Consider the following 12,610-nt stretch of genomic DNA (forward strand, 5'->3'; position numbering starts at 1 on the left):
ATATATATATAAAATAAATAAATAAAGACTGGAAAACTGGAAAACGTGACACAGTCTGGATGAGTGGGCCGGGTCATTGTACTGTGCAGGTTGAATCTGATGAAGAGATCAGTAGCAGGCATGTCAGCTGATTACCAGAAGAGAGAGGGATCAGGAAGCCACACCCAGTAGCACACACACTCACACACACACTCACACACACACTCACACACACACGCACACAATGACACAGACAGATCAAAACCGACAGGGAAACACAAGAAAGACGATGAAGGTTGATAAAGGGGGGAAATTATAAGTGATGAAGTGTTAAGGTTCAAAGGAGTGTGTGGGAGGAGGCAGATAAAGTTCTGGTTCAAAGCCAGTTTGGGTGGAGCTGAATGTATTGCACTCATGTACTTTATTGTTTAACTGGAAACGAAACTGAAATCTAGCAATGCTAGACTTGCCTGTAGCCTGTGTTTCTATAAAAACTCTTTTCCTTTTCTAGGGATTCCTTCATTATTGGTGAATGTCGTCTAGGGCCAGCACACGTATGAAAAAAGAGGAATTATGAATTAGTTTTTTATTTGGTTGGGTTTCTATCTTTCAGAAATCATCCTGTGGCAAGTCTTTCACGTGAAGCATGGAATGTTGTTGGGCTACCTGCTCTAGGGTGGGACAGACAGACAGGTTGAAACAGTTGTCTCACTACATAGTCAGACTTATTTCCTCATTACAGTAAATCACAGCAGTTATGGTGTCAAGTGTCTTGTCCAGTCTTGTGTGCGTTTTCTGTGTGATCCTGCTTCCAGCTGTAAAAGGTGAGTTTTAGTGGTTTTTTTTCTAGTTTTGGTTTCCTTCTCAGTGTGGCCATCAGCAGTGCCACTTTTGAGCTTGTACGCGCATGTTTTTACCAAAGGTTTTCTAGGTTCACTGTTAATCTTATCAGCTTATGTTATACTGTAACTCCTCACCCTCACTAGTCTTCACCATGGCCTGTGTTTTATTTATTACAGGTGATTATTGTAACAGCTACTGGGACAAGCAAGGTCAATACCATGAAGATCAACAATGTTTTATCAGTTCGTTCTGCTGTGGAGACTGCTACAATAAGTACTGCTGCTCTGAAAAGAAGCACCGTCTAACTGAAGAAAAACAAGCCAGATGTACTGAAGGGTGTGTTCCTGTTTGAAACCTGCTTCACTATGATACAAAAATAACAAAAAAACAGTCACAGGATATGAAACAATCAGTATTTTTTAAGAAATGTAATTGTTTTAATCATTATATTTAGGTACAGCAGTGCGAGAAAAAAGATTCCCATGATTCTCGGAAGCGTCTTAGGATCTATTGTTCCCATCATCTTCTGTGTGTGTCTCATCATCTGCTGCGTGGCTCCCTGCTGCTTTTGCTACAAGAAGTGTCGAAAAGGACAAAGGCAAAGTAGGATACAGTTTAGGTTACACTTTGTGTACAGTGTTTTTTTTTAAATGTATTTTATTTGCAAGCGATTACATTTACAGTTAAAGGAAAAGTTCAACATTTTTGGGGGAATATCCTTATTTGCTTATCTGAATTTGATGGTATACTAAGCTAAACATGAAGTTAATTCGACTGGAACCATGAGAATGTCCAAATGAAACAAAATCCACCTGCACCCCTGAACCTCATTAATTAACACATTTTGTTTGTTAATTCAAAATGGCCGGTTTATGATGGATAGTTGTTGGTCAGGACCAGTTGCCAGACAACCAGCGGGTTGTAACTCTCTAGGATCTCTCCCTGTTACCTGGCAACATGGTCCTGACCAACAACTATCCGACACATAACCTCCTGTAAAACAGCGATTTGTTACTAGAGGTGGATCTTGTTATCTTTGGATAAGGCCAGGCAAAACTCAGTAAGAAAGTGAACAGCGTATAGTGTATATTTTTCTAAATGTCAAACATTTCCTTTAAACACAAAACAGATCTTTTGTGTCACAATAGTATTGCTGTATCAGTGAATGACATTTTACCAAATTTGCAAGTATTGGTGCTTTATTATCAAACCAAACTCTATTATAGCTGTGAGAAACGGCGTCACTGTAGTCAACGCACCCCAGCAGCTACCTTCCCCCTCTGGATATCAGCCTGCCCATCCAGGTTACCAGCCTGTACCTGTCCATCCTGGATATGGAGGACTGCCCAACCCTACAGCACCACCACCCTCATACATGGAAGCCAGTGAGTTTTTTTTAAAGACATTTATAAATTTAATAATTCTGCCAAGCTGACATTTTTTAGACTGGAAGGAGGATCCAGATGTAGCAGTTGTGTTGGCCAAGCAGCTGTCCAAAACAGATGCTCTGTATGTTTGTACTGTTGTTTATTATATTTCTACCATATATTTAAAGGGTTTTCATCTGATTTCTATTAGCATGACTCATTTTGACCCATTTTAAATAAGACTTTTCATAGTTTATCATTTTGAGCCAACAAAACCAAAAAGAGTTTGTACACCTAAACTTTGTGACTTTTTCCATTAGCACACACATTGGCACTGTAGAATATGAAAATAGAGAGTAATGTCTGCTAAGACCTGCCCTGCCCAGATATTACAGGAAATTATTTATACTTAAAAAAATGTATTTTATGTATTTGATGTATTTTAAAGATTTACATCAATAAAAATAATAATTAATATTATTATTATTATAGGCCAATAGCTTATTTCACAAAAGTTACAACATTCTTCAGTAAGAACAAACCAAATCTTTGTTTTTGTGTTTTCAGCCAATCCAGCTTACTCTCCAGTTGCATTCAATCAAGGACAGCCGATGTACCCCATGCCCAGCCAGCCGTATGCACCGCCAAATGAATTTGTACAGCTACCCTACAACCCTGCTTATGGCCCCAACCCATAAATGGTTTGCTGTTGCATGTTTTAAAACCCACCATTCTCATGTAAAACAGTGGAAGGATGATAAATTTCAAGTCACATATCTTAAATCTACATTTTCTATATTTAAACTAAAACTAGCAATTGCTTTATCTCGCTGCCACTGGTTTTTACGGGTCATGAAAAGTGTTGAATGTTGAAAAATACTGAATTTCAGGAAATAAATACTAAACCATACATTTCAAGTCAGAAGAATGAAAAAACAAACAAACAAAAAAACCACAAGCACAACAGATATTTAGTCTTATTAGTCTATTTAGTTTAGTATTTTAGTGAATCTGTATTTATTAACGATTCAGATCCATCCAGATATTATTTACTAACATTGCTGCACTCTTTATTGGTTTATCCTTAAGTTTGAGATTTCCCTCCACCTTAAAAAAGGCACCTAAACTGTGGTGTCATCAGAACAGCTGCAATTATGATAAAATACAATTTCAATTAACCCCAAGTGCCACTAGAGGTCGCCTCTGTGTCACTTTTATTTTGTATAGAAAGGGCAAGCACTGGGATAAGGTAGGCTGCATGCTGATGCTACCAAGTCTTGTTATCAAGTACATTGTTTTACATGCAAGACAATAAGCGTACGCCTGTGTTTTGTTTCATTGTGATTAAATATAGTGGCTGAGGTCAAGGATTGAAATCATCATCAGGTTTTTAATCTCATGATGTGGTTGGTTTTTCATTTGTTGGGATGCTTGAAGAGGTGCACTGGCTGCAAATTCTGTTGAATATAATACATGGTCACCCTCTGTTGCCTTTAATTACTGTAATAAAACTATTTTCTCAAAAACGATTTGCACTGAGTGAATTACAGTACGCTACATAGATCTGTTAACACTAAGTACATTTAATTTCCTATTAAAACTTATTTTTCATCCTGTTATAACTCCTCTGTCAACTTATGGATGAGGTACAAAATGATTCTATCATAATTATTACAGTGGCATGTTTGACAATCTTTGGTTTCATCAGCAATTTATAAAAGCTTCCAAATCCATCGAAGAAGATCAACATCCTTCTTGAATTGAATTCGAATTTTATTTTATTGGGCTTTGACAGTTGGGACTTTGTAGTTGGAAAAGATATAGAAATACAACTAAGCTGTCGTCGACTGAAAAGTTGTTTGTTGCAGCAGTTTTTCTTTTAATGCAGTGACGATGATGATTGCATGAAGAGGTTTTAAAACACATCATCTTATGGAGCTTTGCACAAATTTGTACAACAGTGCATTAAAAACAATGGACACTAGCTTCCTTCTTAACAATGAAATCAGTGTTTGTTGTAAAAAAAAAAACCCTAATGTTGTAACTGAATGTTATTATCTACAGTGAGACAAAACCACTGTGCTCAGTTCAGCCTCTTCCTGTGGGATCATGTTCAGTTAAATAGTCAGAGTGGGTGTGCTTGCATTTAATCCCATAATAACCATGCACCACTCCCTCTCATAGCAGTCCGCACTGTCCATTAATCAATACAGTAATAGTGCTGACTGCAGCTATCGCAGTCATCGCAGTGACGGTGGGCTATAAGCGGAAAAGTGACTCTCTCTGCATGAACTGCTCCCTGCTTGCTGTCTAAAATAAGATCTCTCCTTGAAGTGTGGCTCAGACTGCTAATGAGCACTTGTGTAGGGATGCCAGCGTTGTGGACACTGTGGCAGGTAATCTTTATAGCCAGACAACATTACTGTTCTCTTCCTTTAAGTCTATTTTTCTTTCCCTCTCTTTGCCTTCTTTCTATCCATCCCTCTTACTGTGCTTTGTTCAGTCTTTCTGAAGGCATTTTGTCTGGCCTCCTGCCCATGCTGCCATTACGATGCTTTCAGCATTTTCTTGTCATCCCACACCATTCCTTTCCTCTTCTTCCTTTTCTTCTCCTCTGTGGAATCTCTCAAGTATTTATATCTCGAATCCTAGCTTCCTGGCACATGGATAACGGACAGAGGTCATACTATGTTACTGGATATCAGAACTAAGCCTTTTGATCAGGTTTTAGATAGTTATTCAGGACTCTGAGCTAGTGAGCTGTGTGTGTGTGTGTGTGTGTGTGTGTGTGTGTGTGTGTGTGTGGGAGCAACTGCTGACAAAAGCACAAACTCCCCAATGCGTGTGCTCTCGCTCTGGCCAAGATGGTCCAAAGAGATACACATCTCCCACATACTTGGAAAAACAAACAGACTTGCCAGTGTTATTTATGTTCTGATATTTTTAAATCTGTTCCATCACCAAGGACAAATGATAAAAAATTTCCAACATCATTTATATTTTGCTCGATAAACAATTGACTTTTGTTTTTACAGTATTAACCATGCTATGGGAAAAAAACGTTCACTGACCCATGAACGAATTCTAATAGTTTTGGTGGTCCAATGACTCATCGAGTGCCATAAATCGGAGTTTGTCCAAGACTTTGGTTTAGGAAAAAGATACTTAGATAAATACATCAGAAAATTAACGATGCTGTGCTTTGTGTTTAGTGCTAATCAATGATAGGACAAAGAATGGACAAAGCTTGAATTACGTTGGATGTACTACTGTCAGTTTGACGCAATACAATTCAGCAATACCACAAACTGCAGCCTTGAAAATAACAAGTTTTGTCAATTAGATTGCGTTAGTTTTGGTGCTCACTGCTCATGAAAGACATGAATCCATGACTTTTCCCAGTCATACTGTTCACATCACATCCACCCATTACTATTGAGGGTTACTGCTTATGCTGCCTGTTGCAGTTGCTCAAAACATACTGTAGGTAGCATGTATGAGCGGGAATCATTGTTTAGAACAAGGATGTCAATGAGTCACTTGAGTTGAGTCCAGCACTTTGTCGAGAACCTGCTACACACACTCACACTGAATGATCAATTCACTTGAACTGGGAGAAGGACAGAATAACCAATAGCTTTTTTTAATGCAAACCTATACATGATGACTGATAACACATTTGATAATAAGTTCTTTGAGGCAAACTCGAAGGAATCGATTAGGATAAGAGAATCGGTCAAGAGAAAAGAATTGAGTGTTTTGTTAGTAAAATATAATGACATCAGGGGGCAGAGAGCGTTTGAAATGAGAGGCTGGTTCATATGAGGGGAATCTTTACACTAATCTGAGGTCAGTTTTAATCCTCATTAACGTGCATTATAGAGTTTTTGCCACTTTGTCAACGCTCAAAGCTAACTTAACTTAACCTATTAAATGCTACATCCATGTTATAGATATAGTTGGCAAACACAGATACTACAAGACAAAAAAGAATGAAAAACTTAGAGCTTTTGGCGTAAATAATGAGAAATTGTCTTTTTTCCTGTTTCAAAATTCATAACTTCATAAACTCTCTGGACTCCAAACCAAAAACTGAACATTACAACCTAAACTAAAGGAAAATGGCAACATCTCTTCTGTATCTACTGCATGAGTTGGGTAAGTTCAAAAATAAATAAAATAATCCTGCACTTGATTGGAAATACACGAATATGCACTTATATCCACCCATCCTAATTGGTAGGGTGAAATACACAAACATAAAACTGAGTAGTTCTCCTTCTCGTGTCGTCGGCGTGCAACTGCTGTGTGTGAGGTTTATTGTGTGGAACAGTTGAGGTGACACACTGACAGCTGCACACAGATTGACTCAAGAGTAACAGAAATCAGCTGGTTAAAACAGCAGCTGTGGGTGGGACAGCACAAGTGAGGCATACTGGAATTACGTTATTTGTTTGTGATACTTGTAGTAAAATGTATGGAAAATGATGTTATGCTTTGCTGGAGTAATGCAATTTTCCTGATTGTGTCTCTGTGAATGTTATTCTGTCACGTTTCTCCCACTCTCCCTTTCCGGAAGAGCTAAAGGTCTGTAATAAAGTTTCCTGGGTCACTGTGCACATTTCAGACCCTTTTGTCTCCCTGATTCATTCCAGATCGCTGCCACCAGAAGTGAGACGCCAGGGCTTTCAAGCTCAGGGTGGAAAAAAAACCTTTAGATGTTTCATCTATCTCGCTTTATAACTTCCAAGATCAGGTTTTTCCCTGTTATGTTCCTCTGATCTACAAGCACCTGTGCCAACGACTGGCCACAGAAGGAGGCAGTTTCGACTGTGTGAACCGAACAGATAAAACGGTCTGCTGTCTTTTCACCCTCTCTATTCAATAGCCTCCAAGTATCTTAACAACCTTGCCTGGTATTTTGGCAGCAGTCCCTTGAGTGTTGATGTCAGCTGAGAGAGGGGAGGGAGGGAGGGTGGTGGAGGCACTGAGAGAGAGAGAGAGAGAGAGAGAGAGAGAGAGAGAGAGATTGAGGGGAGGGGGGGAGGAGTGAGCGGGCTATTCAAGGCACTTGTCCTCTGTCTCCCTCTGAGCTTAGGGGAGGGGGGAGGCGCACATGCATTGAAAGAAACACACTCTCTCTCACACACACACACACACACACACACACATATACTAGTGGCGGACACATTTTCACAGCCTGCTCTTCAGACTGACAGCAGCAAACGGAGTTGAGAGCCAGCACGATAGAGCAAGGGAGCAAGACAAAAAGGACTGGAAACAAGGGAGGCATCCACAGAGGAGAGAACAGAAAAGGAGACCACAGAGGATTTGCCTCATTTTTTTTTTATCTTTTAAAAGGAATCTGCCCTGTGCTCTTTTTGAGCTGAACTTGCTCTGCACCTTGCTATGGCAGCCCTGGTGGGACATGGGAACACTGTCTCATCTTGTTCCTCTCATCCTTGGACTTCCCTCCTTTGGGCTCTTTTGACCCTTCTAAGCCAAGTGTGGGGTTTTAACCTGGATACTACTCACACATTACACAAGTTGGGAGACCATGGTACCTTTTTTGGTTTCTCTCTAGCACTTCACCAACAGATTAACCCAGAGCCACAGAGCTGGTGAGTGGATGAATGCGGCACTGAGCGTGCCCTGTGTGTCCTGTATGACTTTTTGTTGCACCTTACATACTCAATATACATGTGTGGTATCTTGTATCTGCACCTGCTCCTTGAGCAAAATGCTCACTACACTGTGATTTTTCATTTTGATTGCAGTTAAAAGCTGAAATTGATGGCTACCACAGTCAGCATTTCTATGCCGCAGCAGTCCTCGGATTTGCTAAATCATCGTTACACCCATAACTCTGAACTGTGCGCAGGAGTTTTAGCATGTACAGCATGAGCAGCCTGAACTCTGAGTTAATAGAAGATGATTTACAGTAAGTGGAGAGAGGATGAGAGCAGGCTTGCTGAATCAGCTGGCAGGCAGTGATTTCTGAAGAAGGGAAAAAGGATTTTTAAGTGTTTTTTTTTCCAGAGCTGTTCAGGTCTGATGCTGACTTCACATTAGGGGCAATGGAGTTACTAATGTGCCTTATAGTGTGTAGGTGTGTTCATGGATGTGTGTATGCCAACAGCTGTTTTGATGTGTCTTTCAGTGTGACTGGAAGACTCATGAGCCCTGTTCCAGCCCTCCAGAAATAATGAATACATTATAACAACAGGTCTGCCTGTAAATCTTAAATCTTGACTTTTATGAAGAGGCAGCTTTAGTTTTCCTCTCCTGAAGCATCGTGGTTAATATTTCAACAGATGAGGTACCAGAGAGAACAGTTTTGTCATATATCCATAGGATTTTAATGAGTTTTTTCCCCCCATGCTCATGTGTCTGTTCTGTATTTTCCACTACAAATTCAGTTTAGTTTCTCTTAACGGTGCAGCAAAACAGCAACAGGAGTAAGACATAAACACAACGCACAGAAATGTTATACATGAATATAACCAGTGGTGTTCAACCAGCAGTACTACAACACAAAAGTACTCCATTACAAGTCCTGAATTTAAAATCCTACTTCATAGTACTCAAAGTACTTAAAGTAAAAGTACTTCTTGTGTGTGTATTATAGTATTGGAGTATTCATGCATATTGTATACTGTAATTAGCATTTTGCTGCTGCAGTTGGTTCACATCGTGCAGTCATCACACTGTAGCCTATATTTTTATATAAAATCTTAATCTGCAATATAACTCGTAGGAGAACAAGTAAAAAACGTGCTATATTTCCTGACAAAATGTACATGTACAATGTACATCATTTAAAATGAATTCATGTTTGAATGAGGGAATCCATTTACTACAGGTGCCTGTTTTGGAGCTCCATATTTAACTGTTGGCTGCTCAGTTTACTCAGACTGGAGTCATCCTGTCGCCTGGTAAGACCAGGGGAATGACATCAGCATTTACAGACACATAGACAGTCGGAGCGAGAGTCAGGTCACCTCTCTGAAACCTGCTCACTGTACAGCAGCATTCCTGGAACTTATTTTAATAACTGATGATGATCTCAAAGTATTGTATCGCTCACTACTGTGGCCCGTTTCAAACTGCAGCAGAGCGAAAATGCTACACCAAGTGGAGTTAGTGCCAGGAGAACACAGTCAATAAATGAACCTGATGTGCTGATGTGATGCTCCTACTGGAAGAAGGGATGAATAATGGTGCTGCAATTACATTGTGACATCAGACCCACTGTACGCATAGATGACTTTATAATGATTTCATCCCTGACCCAACGTCTACTGTATAATGACTTGCAGGCTGTAGTAGCTCTCAGAAACTCTGGGATTATCAGTCGATGATAACTGATTTCTGTGGCTACTTGTGTGCAGCACAAATAAGTTGTGAACAATATCAACATATCATTGGCCTTTTAAGTTAGGGTTATAGTGAATTATGAACAAACAGCTGCTTATTTTTCAGTTATGGAGCAAAATTTATTTGGAGTCATGTTTCTGCTGAATGTTAAGTTCCCTCTCTTTTAGCTCCGTTTTTGGTCTCCACCAGCTTCTGAGGAAAATATATGTTTCTTTACCCACTTAATGCTCCACTATGTTCACCAGCTAATCGCTAACTGTGTCTGAATGCTGTTTGGTGGTGAACAAGTCGGCTTTCAAAGAGTTTTTGCAGAAAGTTGAAGGTCTAAGAGCAGTGAGAGTGAACCAAAACAGTAAAGATGCAGGCCGGACAGCTAAACAATGAGCTGAAAGTCGCTATAAAGCTCTGTAACGAAGAGGGGAGCTTCACATTCATGTGATAGTTCTCTGTGGGTTCATCACAACGAGTGGCCACATTTATATTACCACTTTGTTATCACATTGTCATTTGGTCAAATTAAATCAAATCAAATCAAATTTTATTTGTATAGCCCAAAGTCATTATAGGCCAAAGTACATTTGCCTGGGAGGGCTTTACAATCTGTACAGGGTGTGACACCCTCTGTCCTTAGACCCTCGGTTCGAGTGAAGAAAAACTTGCCCACAAAAAACCCTTTAACAGGGAAATAAGGTGGAAGAAGCCTCAGGAAGAGCCACAGAGGAGGGATCCCTCTCCCAGGACGGACAGACATGCAATGTATGTCACGTGTACAGGACAAATCAACACAAACATAGTGTACAAACATTTGATATAATGGTATTTGAAAAAAAAAAAATAGAGTTGCTTTAAACTGATTTTAAAAATGTATAAATACCTTCCACTATCAAATGTAAACTCTTTGCTGGCTCCTAAAATTCTCAAATTTCCAGAAAAATTGAGATGATGAGCTCAGTCCTCTTTGGCACAGCCTTTATGACATGACGATGATTTCATCGGTGGACTGTTGGGCGTTCAAAACACTTCCAGTCAATATTACTGCACTTTCAGTTCGATAAATGTATTATTCAGATAACAACAAAGCAATTATATCTTCTGTCTTAATAATACATTTCCATTAAGCTTCATGATAGTGCTCCCTCTGTAATATTGAAGTTTAAATTTGGGTTTCTAAGGTGTTTCAATATTTTCCCTGTTCATCTGATGTGCTGTCTTGAAACGATTTGCCTCAAACGTATTGTAATTAGATGCTATTGACTCATTTTCTCTTTATCTTATGAAGTTTTGGGTTACTGTCGCCTGTGGTCATACCGAGTTGCACTCATTGTGCGTTATGCCTCTGGATTCAATGGTGAAAATGATATTACTGCTTTGATCCTCTGTTCTGTCCTTAGTCATTGCTGTATCATACAACCATTAACATTAAAGTGCTCATAGAAATTAGCTTAGTCATTCTGTCACACTTGTAGAGTTTCGTCTCCTCTGGTTTTGGACTTGAAAAAAAAAAAATCCCCAAAGCGTCAGAGAATTTATGTGTTTCTCTTCAAAAGCTGGACCATACAATGTCGGGGAAGAGACATTCAGCTTCAGATACAGCTTTCAGGTTTTGGCAATGAATATCTTTTTGTTCAGTTTTACAGTATCTTCTCAGTGCAGAGTCAGAGGCTGCCATAAACCTACAGCTCCTTTTCAGTACAGCAGCAAAGGCCAAGGCAAAGGTCAACCCATGTGACTCAATGATGCCATATTGATGGGTGTGCTGTAATGAGATCCTGTTAAGTGACATGGAAGCAAAAGTATGCTACGCTCAGATGGAGACATGAGCCTCAATCTGTTTTCCTGGAGTTCTCTAACTTTTTCTGTATTATCTCTCTTGGTTGTTGTTGTCTTGAAGCAGCTTGAGGCCCTAAGCTGAACTTGGGGGGGCTTCTCCTGCTGCCGTTGCTGATGCCAGACAGAGGATGAGATGAGAGGGTATTTGAGTCTGAGTTATGTGTGTGTCTGCTATTTATACTGCTATGAGAAGTGCTTCCGCTAATAGTTCAGTGCCTGGTGAAGACAGGAAGCCCCCTGAGCTTTATCCCACCACTGCCAATCTCCCTGAATTTAGTTACCGCTTGTTTATACACCGTAATACATCTGCCAAACAACATAGAACATAAGGCCAAAATAATTCAACCTTATGATGATACTTTTTTTTAATATATATTATTATTATATTATTGTATTATTTATTTAAATGACAATACAAGTGTGCATTTATTCTCACATCTCTTTTACTGCCAAACAGTCTGCTCTGTGAGGCCGTACAGCATGGCTAATAAAAACACTACGCTGATTCTACATCAATATATTTAGAGCAAACCCATGACACAATGACATAGCATGAAGCATATAACATATAGAAACTCAGCTCAGCTGTAAATCAACACATAAGCAGGCAAGCCTTGAGCCTTACAGTTTCGTGTCATTTCTTATATTGATCTCTGCCTCATGATTTAATGTAAAGGCCTTTTCTGTTTTAGGGTGCTTTGACAAAGGTGGGGGATGGCAACTGTGATGCAGGTCATAATTCATCTGTCATTGTTTCCTGCTGAAGGATCTCAGAAGATATCTATTGTTCTCGTTCTCGATTCAGACCCAATTGTTAGCCTTCCTTTTGTGTTATGTTTTGAATCACGGCTGTGATTTCCTCTGGCAAGACATGTCTTATTGGCAAATACATTTTTTTCAGTTTGTTTTGAGATGCACAACACTGACAACATTATTAGAGTGGGCTGCGTTTCATTGCTGTCATAAGGAAAGTATAAAGTCTCAGGTTACCCTGAGGTTCATGTTTACCATGGACTTTGCTTTGGTGCCTTTCTGAGGAGAGATACTCAGCCTCAATGCCAGTGGGGCCACAGGTAGCTGATATAATCCCAGACATTTAGTCTGGAGTTTGGTTTCACTGGCTGACTGAGAATCTAAAACAGAGCTTTCTGAAGCTGAACAAATCCTCTCACTGAACGGGAGGCTTGATTAACAGAGTTAAAAAAAACAAGATT

The 12,610-nt window shown here is 39.6% G+C and overlaps 2 protein-coding genes across 5 annotated transcripts in view; both read left to right on the forward strand.

The window, feature by feature from the left end:
* The first annotated feature begins 173 nt into the window (after positions 1-173).
* Positions 174-3,715, forward strand: LOC104931404 (protein shisa-5). Of its 2 annotated transcripts, XM_019270723.2 has the most exons (6): positions 174-605; positions 722-803; positions 999-1,158; positions 1,277-1,425; positions 2,049-2,207; positions 2,757-3,715. In XM_019270723.2, exons 2-6 carry the CDS (start codon positions 737-739, stop codon positions 2,885-2,887), a joined length of 666 nt encoding a protein of 221 aa, XP_019126268.2. In that variant the 5' UTR covers positions 174-605; positions 722-736; the 3' UTR covers positions 2,888-3,715. The 2 variants fall into 2 exon arrangements, with proteins under 2 accessions (XP_019126268.2, XP_010744704.3); XM_010746402.3 differs by having other exon boundaries at positions 177-803.
* Positions 3,716-7,334: 3,619 nt separating this feature from the next.
* The window catches only part of itga7 (integrin, alpha 7), a 34,003-nt gene continuing 28,727 nt past the window's right edge, over positions 7,335-12,610 (forward strand). For all 3 annotated transcript variants that reach the window (XR_002042682.2, XM_019270728.2, XM_019270730.2), the window contains exon 1: positions 7,335-7,810. Coding sequence is in view for 2 of the 3 variants with exons in the window: in XM_019270728.2 (XP_019126273.1) it covers positions 7,599-7,810 (212 nt within the window). In the remaining variant the exon portion in view is untranslated. The remainder of the gene's footprint in view (positions 7,811-12,610) is intronic.

The sequence above is a fragment of the Larimichthys crocea genome, chromosome VI (genome assembly GCF_000972845.2).
Source record: "Larimichthys crocea isolate SSNF chromosome VI, L_crocea_2.0, whole genome shotgun sequence".
Classification (NCBI taxonomy): domain Eukaryota; kingdom Metazoa; phylum Chordata; class Actinopteri; family Sciaenidae; genus Larimichthys; species Larimichthys crocea.

What these genes read in the sequence shown, in the direction of transcription:
- LOC104931404 (XM_019270723.2), top strand. Translation starts at nt 737, where the DNA reads ATGGTGTCAAGTGTCTTGTCCAGTCTTGTGTGCGTTTTCTGTGTGATC. An exon ending in CCTGCTTCCAGCTGTAAAAG is followed by an intron (nt 804 to 998) that starts GTGAGTTTTAGT and finishes TATTTATTACAG; the next exon opens with GTGATTATTGTAACAGCTAC. An exon ending in ACCCTCATACATGGAAGCCA is followed by an intron (nt 2,208 to 2,756) that starts GTGAGTTTTTTT and finishes TTGTGTTTTCAG; the next exon opens with CCAATCCAGCTTACTCTCCA.